Below are 20,848 nucleotides of genomic sequence, written 5' to 3'. Positions count from 1 at the left end.
TTACCTTTCCAAATATTCTGTTCATAGGTGAAATAGAACTTTTTTCAAAAGTTTTATTTTCCTGAAAAATTTTACGAATGGAAAAGTTCGGGCAAAGACCGAGTCGAAGTTTCAGAATGATTCCTTTCCAGCCAACATATTCTGAAACACACCATGTTCTGAATATACTTATCATTCAGCAATAAAAATTCAAAATACTTTCAATAATCGCTCCCCACTTTCGTGAGCTCATTATCGTATATAAAGAATAATTTGTACTTCAATCATTACTGAAAGTATCCACAACGAACTACAATGAATATATATTTTATTTGCCTTTTATTAGCTAATTGTTTGGAATTATATGAATGCTCCCAGTTTGACGAATTCGTCGACAATGTGAGTGATTATATAAACTATAGTACAAACTATATCCCACGAAAAAGTAATAAGGACTTACTGGACACTTGTAATTCTTCTCTTCACTGTGAGTATTGAGGATTTTAACGACATATCAGTTTTTATGAATGGAAAATAGTTATGAAAGAAAATAAATGAAGTTGTTATAGAAGTTCAACTTCAATTCAAGTATTAATATTTTTGAATAGGCAATAATTATGACACGATGACAAATTTTTCATGAAGAAACAGCTCAATAACAAATCAATCTTTTTCTGATTGCATATGCTATTCCTAGAAGCTGCTACGGTATTTGAGAGACATCTACCACTTTTTACCCCATCGACAATTCATAATTTCCAACTTACCTGTTTGATCATCTTGGAAAAGTTTCCTCATGTCATTCTGGTTGAAAAGTACACTCTTATACCATTCATATAAATAATTGACCTAGCCTAAGATATCATTATAATAATAAAAATTAATGTACAGCAATATCAAACCCTGGTTTTAAAGTTTAATTGGTGAATAGGTAAATCCTTATGCCTGGTGATAATATCAATTTTATTCTGCAAGAATGGAATTTTTTTTTTTGTTATGCGAAATCATATTTGATGAATAAAAATACAGGGTAGGTGTAAATAATCGCTCTCCTTCTAACGTTTGAACCGGACAAGATACCAAAATTTACGTAACTATGTATCATTATCAGTACGTTCTGATGAGAAAGGCGATATTTCCGCATCACGCGTCGCGTCGCGTCGCGTGTTGATTTTCTTCATTATGAAATTTTCTTGGGGTGATTTCTTCGCAAGTACATTTTTATCTATCTATCTACGAGTTCTTAAAAGAACTACGGTGGTGTATTGTATTCTTCAAATCTAACATATAGCCTCTAAATAACCTAAAGGTGATTAAGTGAGGTCTTCTGCGTGCCTACGTCTGACAGTCTACTGGTTATTAATTAACGAAATCAAATAAGTTTCCAAATGATGTTACGTCACAGCAAGATGAGGCGCCTCTATATTATAACAGACTGGTTGCAAAATAGCTATATGACAAACTTGTCCCTTAAATTGGCCCACTAGATCACCTGATATGACGCCCACAAATTTTTGTTGTGCTCCTAACGAAATTACTCTAGAAATATTCCATATTGTGAGTTATGAAATCAGTTTTATTATTGTCAGAAAGTGAATGGTGAGCGTTCAAAATATTTGTCTCATTTCATTTGATATTTCAACATATAACAGTGGATTGAGATACATATTATACAGGGCTATTCAAATTCGTTTCTGTACATGGGAATCTTGTAAACGATAAGAGATAGAGGGTCGGTTAAATTGTGTCAAAGTTGTGTATTTCAGAGACCTATTCAATGATGTAAAAAAATCGAATATAGGTGTTTTGGTTCTGGAGATATACAGGAAAAACCAAAAAATCCCAGATTATTTTTTTGCCTATATCTTCTCTATTCGCAGTCATATTGAAAATGTGTCCACATTTTGCTATTGGCACTTGATGTGGGCTCTCAGAATATATACATGAATCTTTTATACAGGATGTCATCTGTCTTGGGCCACCCCAATATTTGAATTTTTAAATACGGATCTGTATTTTTTATTGTAGTTTTTGGATCGTAGACGTTCACTTCATACTGAGAAATTAAATTCAATTTTATATTTCGGTATTTTCCGGTAATATTCAGTTATAATTGTGTGAATTATTCCCTTTTAAATTACGACCCTGGAAATCTGTTGACTGAGTTGAATAAAAACACAATAGCAACTTTCAGGTCTCCCTATGTACCGTAGAGTTTTTCGAGAGTTTTTTTCCATTGCTCTGAGCGTTTTCTACAATGAACTTCGAATAAGACAATCTTTTATGATTATTTGAAACATATCTACATCAAAAATATATTATATGTGTTTTAATAAGCAAAAAAAAATGATAGCAATAATAAGATCCGTAAGGAATACTATAATTGTAATGAAAATTGAAATGAAGTAATTTAATTATATATACAAAAAAAATATTGGCGCAGTAAATTTTCGAATTGGATTCCTTCCATTTTGCTAAATTTTTGAACTCTATCTCTCTGCCAGCGTGAATCCTATTTTTCAATGTCCCCCACAGAAAATAGCCCAAAATAGTAAGATCTGGTGTTACGTATGACCCGCAATAAACTAAACGTGAGCGCCACTGAGTGATGGTGCATGGTAACCAAGAAAAAATATCGTTGCTAGGGTGGACTGGAATTCCTGGAAGTACTCACCGACCACCTGCTAGTGTGTTAGATAAACATTTAGACATTCATTCGATTTCGTTGTTTTGAACACACATGTTTAAAAACTTATCTGTACTTTACATTAAAATTTGTATGCAATAAATCAACAAAAACTAGATATGTGATTACATTATTCACATAATAACATGGTCCTTCGATTCACGATACCAAATAATAATAATTATTAGTTCATTTGAATTAAAAAATAAGTGATAAAAAATCCACCGGCTGTTTCACGTGAAGAAGAGAGCTGAGCCAAGTACACATCGCATTAGAAGTTGGAAATTGGAATCCCGGACAGCACAGGCAGTATACAAGGTGTGTTCGTTCCATTCTCATTTTTTAATCCTATCACATCACAATTTGATGAATACTTCAAGAGTGTATTTGATATTTATACTTTAAAAAACAATTTGCATAATATATAGCAAACGATTTTCACCTTATTCTCAATGTTCATTTGATTTGAAACCAATAATACGAAACTTTGTATAACATTAACAAAGTTTTTATACTCATATTGATTCAATTACAAATTTTGCATAATATTAGCAAATAGTTCCTCATTCATCTTTCGTTCTGTCGTTTTTCGCTAAAAATTGCAAGTAACACTTTTTCATTATGTCTGTCGCACTCAAGAAAAAGCGAGGCATGATCAAAGCTCAATTAACTAGATTTGAGACATATTTCAAAAAATGTTTGGATGAACAAAGCTCTGACATTATTCAGCTCGAACAAAGACTTGGTAAAACCGAACCGTTGTTGGAGGAATTTTACAATATACAGTATGAGCTGGAACTTCAGGTTACAGATGATGATCCAGAAATTTTGAATACCATTCATGAGGAATCTATCTCATTTGAAAATACCTATTACCAAATAATAAGTGATGCTCGTAAATATATTATGAAGAAAACATCATCTGCTGACCCGGCTTTTCAGTCTCAAGCTTCGACCTCGCAACAAAACGTCCCTGAAATAAATATTAAATTACCTACTCTCAATTTACCAACGTTTGATGGCTCCTATAGTGAATGGTTATTTTTCAAAGACACATTCAAGTCGGTGATTCATGAAAATACTTCTCTGTCGCCGGTTCAGAAATTTCACTATCTTAGGTTATCTTTGAAAGGCGAGGCTGCAAACGTTATAAAGGAGTTAGAAATTTCTGATGCAAATTATGCTATAGGGTGGTCTGGCTTGATTGAACGGTATAAAATAAGCAACTATTAGTATCGAATCATATAAAAGCATTATTTAACTTGCCAACAGTAAACAAGGAGTCGTCCACAGCTTTGCGTCAATTGGTTGACGGTACATCTCGTCATTTGCGCGCGTTGAAAACCTTGGAATTGCCAACGGAACATTGGGACACCCTCATAATTCATTTAATAGCAACTAAATTAGATCATAGTACCAGAAGAGAATGGGAAGCAAAGAATACCAAATCAGAATTGCCAAAATTAAAAACGTTTCTTGATTATTTGAAAGAACGATGTTGTCTATTAGAAACTCTAAGTTATGAAAAAACGACTGTTTCCGGTAAATCTGTGAAATCACTGGTTAGTTATAGTTTGAAAAGGTGTGTCATTTGTTCTCGAGATAATTTTTATTACAATTGTTCAAAGTTTTTGGATATGGAATCTAGTGCTCGATTTGAAGAAGCAAAACGTGCATTAATTGCCTAAGAAATAATCACTCTGCGAAACAATGCACTGCCAGCAAATGTCGGAAATGTGGCAACTTACACAATACCTTATTACATTTCAAGAATAAAAATCAATCTTTAGACTGTTTTTCAAACAAAGAAAATTCTAAATCATACGCTCAGAATAATAATTCTTCCTCGTCAGATGACAGCACTATTCAATCAAGTTCGTTATGTTCTACACAAGACAAAAAACATACACTCCTTTCAACGGTATTGGTTGATGTCATTGATTTCTCTGGTAAAGCACATACTTGCAGAGCGTTGCTTGACAGCGGATCTGAAAGCAATTACATTACCAAAAATCTAAGTGATAAATTGAATCTAAGAACTGAAAAATGCAAAATTTTAGTTACTGGCATAAATAAAATTTCATCTTCTATTGACACCAGAACATGTGTAAAAATTCAATCCAGCATAAACTCATTTCAAGCAACTTTGTCTTGTTTTTATATTAGATCAAATTACGGGAAAAATACCTTCTGTCTCTTTCAACTCGAAAATTATTTAAATACCCCCCAGTTTGATTCTTGCTGACCCAAACTTCCATACAAGTTGTCCAATAGATATGTTAATTGGTAATGATATTTTTTACGATCTGTTATGCACAGGGCAGATTAAATTGGGTCCAAGATTGCCGATTTTACAAAAAACTCATTTCGGTTGGATTATATCTGGTTCATGGTACCTTTGTAACTCACGTTGTATCAAAACTTATTGTAATACTGGGATGATCTCCAGTGACCTACCTCAACGAACAAGTTTGGCGATTTTGGAAAGTAGAAGAATTCTCTTCAACTCGACAATTCTCCCCAGAAGAATCTTTTTGTGAAGAACATTTTAAAAATAATACTGTAAGAGACCATACAGGGCAATTTATAGTCACCCTTCCTTTGAAGGAACCTATTGTTAAATTAGGCGAATCACTTAAAACTGCGGAAAAACGCCTTTATTCTTTGGAAAATAAATGATCTAAAAATAAGATTCTAAAAACACATTATAATGACTTTATGAAAGAATACCTTTCCTTAAAACACATGACAAAATTGGATGAAATTTCTGAAGATGGATTTTACCTATCCCATCATTGTGTCATGAAAGATACTAGCACAACAACAAAATTAAGAGTTGTATTCGACGGCTCCGCAAAGTCAACATCGGGCTATTCGCTGAATGACATATTGGCAGTTGGCCCAACTATCTAAGATGACCTGATATCAGTAATCTTACGTTTCCGAATGCATAATATTGTGCTTGCTGGAGACATCGCAAAAATGTATAGGCAGGTTCTAGTAACAGAGAATCACAGAAGCCTCCAAAAAATTTTATGGCGCTTTGACTCTTCCGAACCACTTTCAGCATATGAGCTCAACACTGTTACCTACGGTACTTCGTCCGCAAGTTTTCTATGCATTCGTGCACTTCATGAAATCGCTAATCAAAAGGAAAATGATTACCCTGACCTAAGCTCAATTATAAGGCATGATTTCTATGTAGACGATCTACTTACAGGTGGCAACACTGCAGATGATATTTCGCGTATCAAACATCAGGTTTCGGAGTGTCTTGCTGAAATGGGTTTGTACTGAGAAAATGGATGTCAAATAGTCCGGAAATCATTTGTCATTCTGACAGTCTTGAAACTAATATTAACATTGGAGCTGATGAACATTCAAAGACCTTAGATCTGTATTGGAATTCCAAATTGGATACTCTAGAATATTCGATAAGAATAGAAACCGATGAAATGAAACATATCACTAAACGCACTATTCTTAGCTTCATCGCTCAAATATTTGACCCATTGGGTTTATTATCTCCTATAACAATTATTGCTAAAATTGTTATACAACGGTTATGGAGTCTCCGCGTTTCCTGGGACGAATCTGTCCCGCTTAACATTCTCACAATGTGGCACTCTTTCAAACATGATTTGAAGGTACTTAATAATATTAAAATTCCAAGGCAAGCTATTTGTTCGAATACCGAACTTATAGAACTTCACGGATTAGCTGACGCATCTCAAGCCGCATACGGAGCTTGCATTTATCTCAGAACTTTGAACCATCTAAATAGTTTTCGATGTCATTTGTTATGTGCAAAAACTCGAGTTGCTCCTCTGAAGTCACTCACGATACCCAGACTAGAATTCTGTGCAGCTTTGCTTCTAGCAGAACTCATGAACAAAGTGAAATCTGCCTTCAGTTCCAGGTCAATAAATATTCAAAAAGCATTTTATTGGAGCGATTCAACTATAGCTTTATCGTGGCTGAACGGCTCTCCACATTTATGGAAGGTGTTCGTTTCGAATCGAGTAGCTCAGATTCAAAATTTATCATCTCCGTCCGATTGGAATTACGTCAATACACTTGACAATCCCGCTGATCTTTTATCTAGGGGCACATCTTCGAGTGTCCTGATGAAATCGAATACGTGGTGGTTTGGCCCTGATTGGCTGCAACAGCCTCAGGATCATTGGCCTAAGAAGACCTCATTCTCAATATCGCAAACAGACATGCCTGAGGTTCGTGTTAATTCCCTAGCCTCCGTCACTGTCAAAATTAATAATTTCATTATTTTTCCAGAATTTAACAAATTTTCATCGTTTAATAAACTCAAACGTGTATTTGCTTATATTCTCAGATTCATTAACAATGTAAAATTGAAAAATTTTAGGATAGCCGGTCCTCTATCTCCAGAAGAATTGAATTCTTCTTTGTTACAATTAATTCGTATAACGCAAAATCAGACTGTCTCAACCGAAATTAAACAATTAAAATCTTTCGGTTGTGTTGGAAATAAAAGTTGTCTAAATAACCTGTTCCCATTCTTAGATGAACAAGGTATTATACGTGTTGGTGGACGATTGAAACATTCCGATTTTGATTTTCATAAGAAACACCCGGCTGTGCTACCAAAATCTCACATTCTCTCAGTTCTTATAACTCGGAACGAGCACATACGTTTACTGCATGCAGGTCCGCAAGCTCTATTGGCATCACTTAGGGAGCGTTTTTGGCCGATTTCTGGTCGTAATGTGCGCAAAGTTGTGCATGACTGTGTAAAATGTTTCAGGTTCAGAGCGAACACTGTAAAAACATAATGGGTGACCTCCCGAAAGAACGGATAACACCAGCTCGTCCATTCTCAGTTACCGGTGTTGATTATTGTGGACCGTTTTCTTTGAGAGATAGAAAGGGTCGAAATTTCAAAATACTAAAATCCTATGTTTGTATTTTTATATGCTTTGTGACAAAGGCCATGCACTCAGAAGTAGTTAATGACCTAACAACTGAATCGTTTATTGCATCATTGAGGCGATTTGTTGCGAGGCGAGGATTATGTACAAAAATCATGTCTGACAACGGTAGCAACTTTGTTGGAGCTAGCACTGAATTGAAAAAAAATCTTGAAAATTCGCGTGACATAATTCAAAACAAATTGAGTCAAGAAGGTATCTCTTGGAGTTTCATCCCTCCTCGTGCACCAAATTTCGGTGGAATCTGGGAGTCAGGTGTGAAATCGGTGAAATATCATATAAAAAGAGTCGTCGGTGACACTTCTTTAACTTTCAAGGAGTTATCCACTCTTGTAGTACAAATCGAATCCTGTCTAAATAGCAGACCCCTTTATGCCCTTTCTTCCGACCCAAATGATTCAACAACCCCGGCACACTTCCTCATCGGTGATAGATTGACGGCAGTTCCTGATCATGATTGGGTGACAACTCCTGTTAACTGGCTAAGTCGTTATCAACATATCCAAAGTATGCTACAACATTTTTGGGTACGATGGGCAAAGGAGTACGTTTCCAACCTACAAATAAGAACCAAGTGGAAAGAAAATCATCAGCAATTGCTCAAAATAGGTACTCTTGTGCCTGTGAAACAGGATGGCCTTCCACCGCTGAAGTGGCGTATGGGTAGGGTGATCGAGCTATTTCCTGGTTCTGATGGAGCCAGTCTCGAAATGGAAGGACTCCAATTCGAACATTTATTGCACAATTAATTTTTCATTTCAATTTTCATTATAATTATAGATTTCGTTTCGGATGGTATTATTGCTACCAATTTTTTTGTCTGCTCATCAAAACACATATAATATATTTTTGTTGTAGATATGTTTCAGATAATCATAAAAGGTTTTCTTATTCGAAGTTCATTGTAGAAAACGCTCAGAACAATGGAAAAAATATGAATAGGTAACTAAAAGTTAAAAAAAAAACTCTCGAAAAACTCTACGATACATAGGGAGACGTGGAAGTTGCTATTGTGTTTTTATTCAACTCAGTCAACCAATTTCCAGGGCCGTAATTCAAAAGGGAATAATTCACACAATTATAATTGAATATTACCGAAAAATACCGAAATATAAAATTGAATATAATTTCTCAGTATGAAGTGAATGTCTACGATCCAAAAACTACAACAAAAAATACAGATCGTATTTAAAAATTCAAAGATGGGGGTGGCCCAAGACAGATGACACCCTGTGTAAAATATTCATGTATATATTCTGAGAGCCCACATCAAGTGCCAATGGCAAAATGTAGACAGATTTTCAATATGTCTGCGAATAAAGAAGATATAGGCAAAAAAATACTTTGGGATTTTTTGGTTTTTCCTGTATATCTCCAGAATCAAAAGAGCTATATTCGATCCCTGCATATCATTCAATAGGTCTCTGAAATACGCAACTTTGCCACAATTTAACCGATACTCTATCTCTTATCGTTTACGAGATCCCCATGTACAGAAACGAATTTGAATAGCCCTGTATATCATTTTTAGTTAACCGTTTTGTATCGTGTGCAAAATTAATTTTTTGGTTTGTGCTTTGGTTGTGTTGTACTTCTGATAGTACGGATTTTTATATGGCGTTTTATAACAATTTCATTGAAGGATATTCGTCCCATATCAAAAACCTTACATTTTCTCTAGAAAGTATTTGCACTTCAAATGATTCTTGTTGTTCATTATCTCCTCAATTCACTGAATTTTTCGTTGAGAAATTTTAGGTGTCTTCTCTCAAAATGTACTTCTGTATTCTATAAAAAAATGTAGGTCTGAATGAGAGTTTTGTAGATGATTTTCAAATTTGTAGTGATGATTCATTCTGGAAGAACGCATAGTGGTCCTAGAAATCATGAATTGAAATACAAAACCTCGTCACTCATTTCAACTTTTGCGTGTTGGTGTTCGTGTGATTGTGGTAGTTAGTTAACGTAACAACACATATTAACCCACGAACCTTGGTAATGAGCTTGTCAGCTCATTACCGTGGTTCGATTGGTGTACTTCATAGAGGAGAGAGCAATACAAAACCCTGGGGAGTTTGGAAAATCACCTCGTACCTCTGAAGCCAATATAGTTTGTGATACCTGCGTGAATTTCATGAATTTTTTCAACATAAGCCAGGATTGTACCAAAAAACTAAATGCTTTTGTATATACTACATATACATTTTTCTGATAGAAAACCTGAAGTATTACACATTGTTCCTTGCTAAAAATATTTGTTAGGCAACTGTTCTGATTCATTTTTATTTTATGTTTTCTATCTGCATTTGTGCACCTAATTTGGAGTGATTATATGCGAAGATTATTTCTGTAATTTCATAATTATTCGATTAGACACTTAAGAGTTTAGTCCCAATACCAAACCGTTATTTTTAACACCTCGACACGAAACTTGTCTCCTGAGATGACATTTTTCAACGTGTTGTGAATAATTTGTTAGAAAGAGTAATGTGAAGTTACATACTTTGGAAATTGATATGACAAACTTGACAAAGATACACATTGATAGGGTGGGTGAAGTGGAAATGCAGTCTGTTATTAATAATTTCTTTTATTATCAAATCTACCTACCGTCTGTTACCTTGTGAGTATCCTTTTAGTAATTTAATGTGATTCAGTATGTATTTCATTATCTTTTTATAACTTCGGGTTAACTCATCGCAAATGTTTTTCCCAAATTCAACTTAAAGTTTTCACAGACTTTTCTCACTTGTAATTTCAGTTTTTTTCTCAAGTAGTTGAACTGACCACAAAGAAAACTGTGTTATATTCTGAAGGTTGTTTGTATGGATGTTAATTCTTTCAGAAATTTCTTATTATCATTTCAAGCGTATATTCACGAATATGAGCAGGTTCAAGATAGACAGCAACTGACAACATTCAAGAAATATGAAATATTTATTATCGATTGTTTCATATATGATCAATCTAGATCTTCAGTTGATCTATACCTGAGTTTCCCATTTTTTGGAAATCTCATATTTGGAGGGGGATATTTTTCATATAAAATTAGTGTTTAGAAAAACATTTTTCTGGTTTTTTGTTTCTTCATTGTTATACAAAGAATGTGGGAAACTTACGAAAAAAGTGAGAAAGCAAATTTTCACTAAGATGTGTCGATCGTGCATAAAAGTTACTTTCAGATGAAAATTGGAAAATAAGTCTTTTAAAACCAATTACTCTCACATGAATACTATATACATATATACTATTGTGATGAAAGCTTATAATCTACTTGTCTTATCATTATCAGATGTTTCAGAAATTGCTGAAAATGAATTTGCTAGGTAATCTAATAACTAAATGTTCAACAAATCTCCTCTCCAGTTTGCTGAATTTGTATGGTAGAATTTTCTGTCATATTTGATAATATCATAACTACAGAAAAAAGTTATGATTTATACATGTGTGAAATGCCAAATTAGATTACTTTCTGATTAATGATTCGTAAAGTTGTTATAGTGAATGAATAATCAGTGCACATGAATATTTTCGCTCCCGCTTTCCGATTTGTCTTTTGTGAGCAATATAAAGTTTTTTATTCTGATTTTATTTTCAATCGTAAAAAAATATATTACGATTGTATGTTTGAGTGTATCGTGAAAAAATTATATTATGATTGTATGTTTGAGTGTAAAATATCACTCTAGCTTCCAGGCAGATTCCCTTACAACCTTTTTGATGTGAAATATTCGAAATACACATTAATTATGAAAGCACTGTACACGTGGTGTCCAAATTAAGTGACATTGCTAAATAATAATTTCACGTTACAATTTGTAATTTTGTGTGATATTCCATTCATTTACTGTGAATGATTGAATGCCCTTCGCTTCATACAGTTCTCTGGAGTTGATACATTTACAATTATGTTCTAATTTTTCGACAAGAAACGTTGCGCTGGAAGGGCCTTTCCACACCTTGAGCTGAGTGATGATTGGGCAAATTTCTGAAAGGTATCTTAACGAATCAAAATATATGTGGAATTATTTTCCATTTAAGCATTTTATCATCATAATTTGCATTCTACTATGTAAATATGTTTATTAAAACATGGAATTATACCAAAACAGTCATGCAAAATACTTTTCTATATCAAGTTCTTATACAACTAATTATCTTTATCATTTTTTTAAATCTGAATTTAATACAGTGGAAGTTTATTATGAATGAATTATATGTGTTGTTGTTAACCAGCTATCGCACCCCTACAAACGACAACCCTCAGAAGTCGAAACTTGTACGAGCTAAGGACCAACGAGGTCTTACCTTTTAACGTGTGATGTCCTAACAGTTTGAACTATAGTTTGAGTATATCATAATTTTTTGATATAATCAGAACACTCAGATATATCAGAATGAAATAAATTAAATCATATCACATATACATAACACAAGACATAAAACAATCTATAAAATACCAAAACCAGAAAAACCTATTGCATATGCCATCCTCACCTAGAACCTAAATTATATAACAAATTGGACATTGAGATAAAAGAGAAATGTTTAAAAGTCATACAAAAAAATGGATACGCAGTATACCACGAGAAAACTTACACCGATTCATCGATACAAAAAAATAATTACTACATCGCAAAACTATGATGGGAGATGCTGCGAAGAAAAATGAAATAAAAATGAAAAAAATATATTTTTCTTAGAAGCTACCTTGAATTGTTTGAATCAACTCCAGTTGTAGACCTTCTGCATTCTTTCGTTTCTTTTCTCTTGAACACGATACAAGTTATATATTTTTTTTAAGAAAACTCGTACACTGGAGCTTAGAAATGATGAATCAGAAAGTTATATGTTGGCTATGCAACGATCTATTTTTTATATATTCTTCAGATATTTATTCCAATGAAGTGTTTTTCCGCAATTACTCCTCCTCTTTAACAAGGAAGAAAATTCGTTTATTATCTCTGAAACTAGTTGGTATGATATAGCACCTTCATGTATTGTGAAAATACTCCTTCACAAGCTGAATTCTAACGTTGGACATGATCAAGATCGAAACAGAGACTATCAGAATGAATATCTTCCTGCATGTTTGGTTCAATATTTGGACTAAAATTCTTACACTAGGCAATAAATTTCAAAAAAGTGAAGCCCAATAATACTCCATAACCATTCTCCTATAAGATGCTGTAGAAATACAAACGGTGGTCTGTAAACAAACCACGTAACCTCAATATCGACCTACAAACGAGAAATCGCTTTTTGTCTTTTGACAGATAATAAGTCATATTGGTGGATATCGAAATTAGGCTTGGCAACAAAATTGAAGTATGACACCAAACTGCCCAATAATTCAGTAATTATAATGAAATAATTATTAAATCCTTAGAAAAAGTTTGAATTTCAGATGTTCATGAATTTTTAAATCAGTTTCTTTTTTTTAAAGACAACATGAACACTACAGGAAAATCCTTACACCGCTCTAAGAACGGTGCCTGTGCGAGAGTGGCGATTCACGTTGGATTTGAATCGCTGGAGATTGAATTCATTTCAAAAAACGTTCTCAGGAAGTTTATTTCATCTACTAGCAGTTCTCTAAATGAAAGAGTTCTCAAGCAGTGAAGTTCGAGGTGTACTGAGTTGAACCTGAAAACGATGAGCAGCGACAGTCCGTCGGGTATTTCTGATATGTACCACTCTTGGTGGAATCAAATGTGTCAAGTCATTTGAACACTTCCTGTGGAAGTATCTATGAAAGAGAGATAAATCTCGAACCTTTCTTCGATGTTCCAGACTATTAAGGTCGCAAGTGATGTTCGAGTCTTCAATCAGGCGGATGGCTCTTTTCTGGATAGACTCCAGCAGCTTCCGGGTATGCTTAAGGACGTAGCTTCATACATGAGAACATTATTCATCTGATCTGATCTGATCTGATCTGAGCTTTATAAAGCATCGTTAGTTGCTGAGTTGTGTACATTTTTCTGGTTCGGAACAGTGTTCCAAGCTTTTGAGAAGCAGCTTTTACAATTCCAGCAACATGAATGTGCCAAGACATATTGGTGTCCATTTAAACCCCAACAAACTTAACCTGACATCATTATATCCGGTTCGGAGACATCAATAGGCATAGGCATATTAGATAGGCTTAGGCATATTAGATTCTTGTTTTTTTCCAATAAATCGTTGATAGACAATAAAAAGAGGGTTGGAGACAATACCCTGGAGAATACCAGTGTTGATGGTAAAAGTATTCGAGAGATATCCATCGACGGCCACTTGCAGGAAACTTTCTTTCAGGAAGCTAGAGAGCCATACACAAAAATGATTCGATAAGCCATGGCATTGAAGTTTGGTCAGCAAACACTCATGCTACACTCGGTCGAAGGCCTTAGAAATATGAAGCGCAAATAAATACATCAAGAAGTACCGAAAGTTCAGTGTCTGGGTTAACTAGTTACAGCTCCATCCCGTGAACAAAGCCCCAAGCGGGAAAGAAACATTCCATCTACCAATGTAGATTTTCATTGGTACATATGCCACTGCATCTTCTGTTGACTCAGCCTCTTTAGAACCCGGATTTTTTGTTGACTGCATAATACAATTAATTGAAAAAATGTGATATTGCATGATTTAATCAGTTTGCAAATATCAATATGGACAATCAAAATATTATTTTTAGGTATACTTTTGCAGATTATGGAGAGTATGATTTCATTATTGTTGGGGGAGGATCGGCTGGTTCAGTATTGGCGAACCGATTATCTGAAATTAACGATTGGAAAGTACTTTTGTTAGAAGCAGGAGGCAACCAGAATAATTTCAGTGATATACCAGCATTCTGTGGTTACGTAACACATTCTCATATGGATTGGGGATACTTCACAACACCAAGGAAAACTTTCTGCCAAGGTATCAAATACAAACTCATTAAATATTAGGTATGTACGGTGTTAATTGCAACATAGTTTCAGTTCAACAGAATTTCTGCGGAGAAATAATAATAATTTTCGATATTTACATTTTACTGAAACCACCCAGACACACACACCACTATTAGACTGAACTAAGTGACATTTGAGGGCCCTTGATGTATTATGTTATCGTTTCTTGGTAGTCGGCTGTAATTTGAAAGCCACCGATAGCTGTTTCAGCCTATTGGACATCGTCAGTATTGTGCAGGCGGTCTTCGATTGAAGACAAAATGTGACCTGCATGTCATCTTGATTTCTTCCAGGTTGGCGCCTTGCTCCCCTATCTTTTAAACTGGTTTTAGTCAGAGAGACAAACGGGTCATAACTAACCATGAATGTCCTCAGACCCTACCTGGCTGGGGTGGATGGATGAAGATATTATTCATCTGTTAACGGAGGACATAGAGGCCTCATTCGACAGAGTGTCGGGGCCTTCTATATCGGGAGGGGTCCTCTATAGCGTAATCTATAGCTTTCCTGACTAGACAAAATGTGAAAGATCAATTAAAGCAATTAATGAAAATAACTGCGTAAACGCAAGCGAGACATAAATGGAACCAACTATTGGTGTGACACCCAAGTCAACTTGCCAAGTTTTTATGTCAGTGTTGGTGGTTTGACCAATCAACCGACAACTGCGGTGGCAGAAATTTGGGATGCTAACCTGGAACGTCATCGACAAACGAATCCACATTTTTCTAGAAATGATATGAATCCAAAAAGGTTAATGCAGTCAAGCTGCTGGAAAATAATTCCATGAAAATCAAAGGATGAATAAATAAGTACCATTCTGATCAACTAATTTTCCTTCATTTTCAATATTACTATAATATCACAAAAAAGATTTGAAGCTTTATGACTTCTATTTATTATATACAAGCGCTTTCGATAACTGGCTGTGCTATCATCTTCCTGGCTGTACTCAAACAGTTTGAGTAGAACCACGATAAACAACATCAAAAAATAAAAAAAAAATATTTCGCATTGTTCACTGTCAAAAAATGGTCATTCTCATGTTGAACATTTTGAATTATAGAAACTGTGTTAGGAATCACATCGTATGGGGGCGACAGATGATTAACGGAAAAAACAGATTTTAAACAGAAATAAAAAAAAGTAATACGAATTATACAATCATGAAACAACAAAAGTTTTTTAGCTGCAGGAAAACCCGGAAAAACCTGCAGCACCACATCATCTGAAAGTCTGGATCTGCCAATGTCCCCTCTTTCATAGAATAAAATGTAGAGGGTGTCCAGAGGCTCCAATAAATTCAATATATATATATATATATATATATATATATATATATATATATATATATATATATATAATGGCGTAATAATGACCAGATTCAACGCCAGGAACCAACGTGAACAATAAATGCATGACGATTATAATAGTGGTCAGCTAGATTGAAGTGTTCATCTATTTTGAACCTTCGTGAGAGTTTGGTGCTTCCGTCAGAGGTTGAGTCATGTCATGTCATGTCATGTCATGAAGATCATCAGTATATATATATATATATATATATATATATATATATATATATATATATATATATATATATATATATATATATATATATATATATATATATATATATAATGGCGTAATAATGACCAGATTCAACGCCAGGAACCAACGTGAACAATAAATGCATGACGATTATAATAGTGGTCAGCTAGATTGAAGTGTTCATCTATTTTGAACCTTCGTGAGAGTTTGGTGCTTCCGTCAGAGGTTGAGTCATGTCATGTCATGTCATGTCATGAAGATCATCAGTGTTATTATTAGATTGACTGGTGCCTCAAGTTCTAAAAAGTCATATACATTTTTGATACCTCTTGAATATGTCTTACAAAGTAAACTAGTAAGGATTTTTTCAGCAAAAAATCTACAAACAAAAGACGAGATAGACTCTACGGAATCATTCAATCCAGAGCTGTCAGGAGTATTGATTATGCTATTTCACTGTTCGAGAGGAATATTCAACAAGAACCTCAAGAATTCGGAACAATCCTATTGTTGTCCTAATGAGTAGCAAGTGAACTTCAAAGATTGGTGGAAAACACTTGTAAAATGCTAATGCTATATGCTATATATATATATATATATATATATATATATATATATATATATATATATATATATCACACTTCGTCAATGAGAATAAAATATTTTTATCTATCTTATCTATCTATGAGACTGATGAATATACACTTGTTTTGAAGAGATTTCAGTTTAGTACTGAAATGAGCACTGCACTGCATGGACTCATCAAAATTATGTGAAGGAGGAATAATTCCAAGGTGTGAAGCAGCATTACCACGTTGGATAGCAATACTAATTTTTTCAATCAAAAAAGAGGTAGAACAGTAATCTTTTGTTGCTTAGCCTATTCTCCTTCCGAGTTTATGAACGAATAACAGAGACTCCGGGCCATAAACACCAAAAGTTTAGAATGATACTGAATGGAACAAATAGTTATCACCAAGATTGTGGTGAAATTTCATTTCGTTTCGTCGCCAGACAATGTTGCAGTTTCAGCAGTCTTCGAATTTTCAGCTAGATGTGAAGCCACGACCATGTCAACGCAAGTGAAGTTCCATACCACAAGTTTATTGTATTTCCATGGTAAGAGAGACATACCATCTGGTCGTTTTCCATCATCTCGACTGGTACCTAAGGGTTCCAGAATTGCAGAAACATCCGCTGACACCATAGTTCTTTCCAATATGGCGTTCACCTGCTGATGTCGAGATGTACGCCCTGCACTTCTCCTGAAACTGAAACCTTTTTTTGTATTACAGCAGTTGATAAAGCTAATGAACATTAGCGAAAGCTCGGGCAACTTAAAAGATATCTGCAACTTCCCAAACAGAACGAATCCCCGAAAAACCACTCACTCTATTTCACAAATCGTCAAGCTTTCGTCTCTGGATAGAGACTTCGTCAGGAAGCTAAAATGAAATACAAGAATAGAGAATTAAAAAAAATGGACAATACTCACAAGTAATCTGAGTTTTACAATTGAAAATTGAATATTGATGAATAATTTTTACAAAATTGGTCTATTGATGTTAATGTCATAATTTTCTGATATCTGATACTAATAATGTCATGTCTAGTAAATAATTATAAATTATACTTAGATTTTCAATGTCTGTTTTTCTGTTCATATTTTTAGGATTTTTGTTGTTTAGGATCATTTCGTGAAAAAGCCTTTTAGACATTTTTTTCTAAATATAAAACTTTTGCTTGATAAAATTTAATTTTCTATCACTTTTGTGTGAAGTTATTCTGCTTGATAATGTTCTGGAAGTTTTTCCAAAATAATTCAGAACATAATTATTACATGGCAAATTGTAAACAATGTTTGATTTTTTCAAATCACCTGATTTGCTCTCAGGGAGCAAGAGTTTTTCCGACTCATTCAATACTTAACGTTACATTATGACCAAAATTACACAAAACCTTTCTAAATTGTAGCCTATATGTTATCCTGATGTATAAGCTGTATTTATATAAAGTAAGTTTTATCTAAATCCATTCAGTCATTTAGGCATGACAGAGGCACAAACATATACATACATCCATCCCCACAAACTTTCACATTTATAATAGTATAGATAGATTGAATAATAGTATGTGTATATGCAGATGAGCTGATACATTCATATATTCTTATCTTATCTCTTCGCCGACTGAAATCTGCCTTCAGAGATGAAAAATCAAATATGTCTTGAGTTTCTTTTAAATTCGTTCTATTCTCAAACTTCTCCAATATTTGAATATGTACGTTATCATACTTCATAAACAAATAAGTGAATTTATTTTGCCACCAACACAATAAATAATTAATCTTAAAATTGAATAGAAGTTTAGCAATTGATTTTGTTATATTTTCTTCAAGATTTATTTTCCATATCTTCTGCAACAAATTCAATCGTGCACGTAGCGTAGAGGACCTTCCAAAGGTACTAGTTGAACTTTTAAAAAAATCTCTTTAAAATCTGTTTTTTCGTTAACTAGCTGTCGCACCCCTACGAACGACAATCATCAGAAGCCGAAACTTGTGCGAGCTATGGACTAACGAGATCTTACCTTTTAACGTGTGATTCCTAACACGGGTTGGGCGATAGCAAGTGGAACCGACAGGCCTTAGCAATTCATCAACACTTACTATGAAAAATGAGCGTTGATTCATTTTCATCGGTCCACTTTGTGAAGAATAAACTCGAATCAGACCAATATTCAATGTATTCGAAACAACAAACTGACTCCTTTTCATAAATCTTTCCATTTAAGGAGCCCTAGAAATTTCTGGCACGAAAATTCACCAGGAGATTTTACACTTATTTGAGAGTTATAAAGAAATTTTGATTTTCAAAGTCATTTTTTTTAGGAATGGTAAACAAGCAATGCAAGTTTTCTCGTGGAAAGGTGCTTGGAGGTTCTGGTGTGCTCAATGTGATGGTCTATCATAGAGCAAGTCCCTCGGATTATGACTCATGGGAAAATTTGGGAATCGACGGGTGGTCCTATGAAGAAATTCTACCATATTTCATCAAATCTGAAAGAATACAAATAGCTGACTACGACCGCGGGTACCACGGTACTCAAGGTCCTTTACACGTCAACTATACAGCCCCACGCACTTCCCTATCAGAACCTTTTTTCAAAGCTTGTGAAGAAAAAGGGTTGAAACGAATTGATTACAATGGAAAAAATACAGTTGGTGTTTCAAGAATGCAGTTCACCATAAATTTCAATAAACGAGATGATGGTGCTCATGCTTTTCTTGATCCTATAATAGATAAACGATCCAATCTCAAAGTACTATTGAATGCATTTGTCACCAAAATATTACTGAACAACTCGACAGCTAAGGGGGTTGAATTCATGAAGGATTATAAGAAATATACCGCGAAGGCTAAAATGGAGGTTATTGTATCCAGTGGTTCCATCAATACCCCACAACTTCTTATGCTCTCTGGAATTGGACCGAAGGAGGAGCTGACCAAACACAAGATAGAAGTGAAAAATGACTTGCCAGTGGGAAGGTTCTTGAAAGATCACCCGATGTTCATTAATATGATATTCAGAAGCAACAACATTGCACCAAACAGAACACTCAGAGAGAACTTGAAGCGATATGTCAGAGGAGAAACGCCTTTAACTAATGCATTAGGAGTTGAAAATGTTGCTTTCATCAACACAAAAACTCCTGGAAGAGGACCACCTGATATAGAATTGATAATCACCCCTCCACCGCTAGGTGTACCTGACAAGTCACTGTCCTATTTATTCCTGAATTTAGATGAGTATTTCAGTGAAGTCTACGAAGGTTACAATCCCCTAACAGATTTTTGCATATACATAGTTTTACTTAATCCAAAATCGGTTGGATCAGTTACCCTTCAGTCTAAAAATCCTATTGACTTTCCAGTAATTGATTTGAACTACTTTTCCGACCCTAACAATGAGGATATTGAAACTATGTATCGAGGAATAAAATATGCTTTGAGTTTAATGAATACGAAAGCTTTCAGGGATATCAATGCCACCTTCATCGGTAACCAATTGGGGTGTAGAGATGTGGAAAGAAATGGTTCTGAAAAAGAGTATTGGACCTGTGCTATTAAGCATTTCACATCTACAATTTATCATCCTATGAGTACCACTCGGATGGGGCGTTCCTCTAAAGACTCTGTTGTCAACAGTAAGTGTTTGGTGCATAGAACACAGAACTTGAGAGTTGTGGATGCAGGAGTGATTCCAGATATCATAAGGGGACATCCAAATGCTCCCACTTTCATGATCGCAGAAAAAGTATCGGACGACATTAAAAAATACTACGGAAAACTGTAGTGTTCCAAAATGATCCACCCGATTTGGAAGTGATATATGTCTTAAAGGTGTATAGGCTTGACAGATCCTCAAAATTCACACTTCACTTTCTGAAGTAGAGCTCGCTTTCCTGTTACCAGTTTGATGTTATCCATGAGAATAATTACACACTTTTCACGAACAATTTAATTTCTAGACATGTTTCGCTAATACCGTAGCTTCCTCATTTTCTACCGAGGAAGCTACGGTATTAACATTTCGCGTCTAGCAATTGAAATTGTGTAATTATTATCATGGATAGTGTTATTAATTTTCATCAAGAACTGGTCAGTCCATTCATTACAGTGTAATTTTGTCCATATTGTGTTTTGTAATAAAGTATAACAAAATAA

The 20,848-nt window shown here is 34.5% G+C and overlaps 1 protein-coding gene across 2 annotated transcripts; it reads left to right on the top strand.

Moving 5' to 3' along the window:
* Positions 1-263: 263 nt before the first annotated feature.
* Positions 264-20,848, top strand: LOC111515371 (4-pyridoxate dehydrogenase). Of its 2 annotated transcripts, none has more exons than XM_074185225.1 (3): positions 264-466; positions 14,326-14,541; positions 19,012-20,848. In XM_074185225.1, exons 1-3 carry the CDS (start codon positions 295-297, stop codon positions 20,475-20,477), a joined length of 1,854 nt encoding a protein of 617 aa, XP_074041326.1. In that variant the 5' UTR covers positions 264-294; the 3' UTR covers positions 20,478-20,848. The 2 variants fall into 2 exon arrangements, with proteins under 2 accessions (XP_074041326.1, XP_023027366.2); XM_023171598.2 differs by having other exon boundaries at positions 334-466; positions 14,312-14,541.

This window comes from Leptinotarsa decemlineata, unplaced genomic scaffold (genome assembly GCF_025532065.1).
Source record: "Leptinotarsa decemlineata unplaced genomic scaffold, Ldec_3_MD MMD2_tig00026369_RagTag_RagTag, whole genome shotgun sequence".
Classification (NCBI taxonomy): Eukaryota; Metazoa; Arthropoda; class Insecta; order Coleoptera; family Chrysomelidae; genus Leptinotarsa; species Leptinotarsa decemlineata.
This window is presented reverse-complemented; position numbering and strand designations above follow the sequence as displayed.

What these genes read in the sequence shown, in the direction of transcription:
- LOC111515371 (XM_074185225.1), top strand. Translation starts at nt 295, where the DNA reads ATGAATATATATTTTATTTGCCTTTTATTAGCTAATTGTTTGGAATTA. An exon ending in TTGTAATTCTTCTCTTCACT is followed by an intron (nt 467 to 14,325) that starts GTGAGTATTGAG and finishes ATACTTTTGCAG; the next exon opens with ATTATGGAGAGTATGATTTC. An exon ending in AAGGAAAACTTTCTGCCAAG is followed by an intron (nt 14,542 to 19,011) that starts GTATCAAATACA and finishes CATTTTTTTTAG; the next exon opens with GAATGGTAAACAAGCAATGC.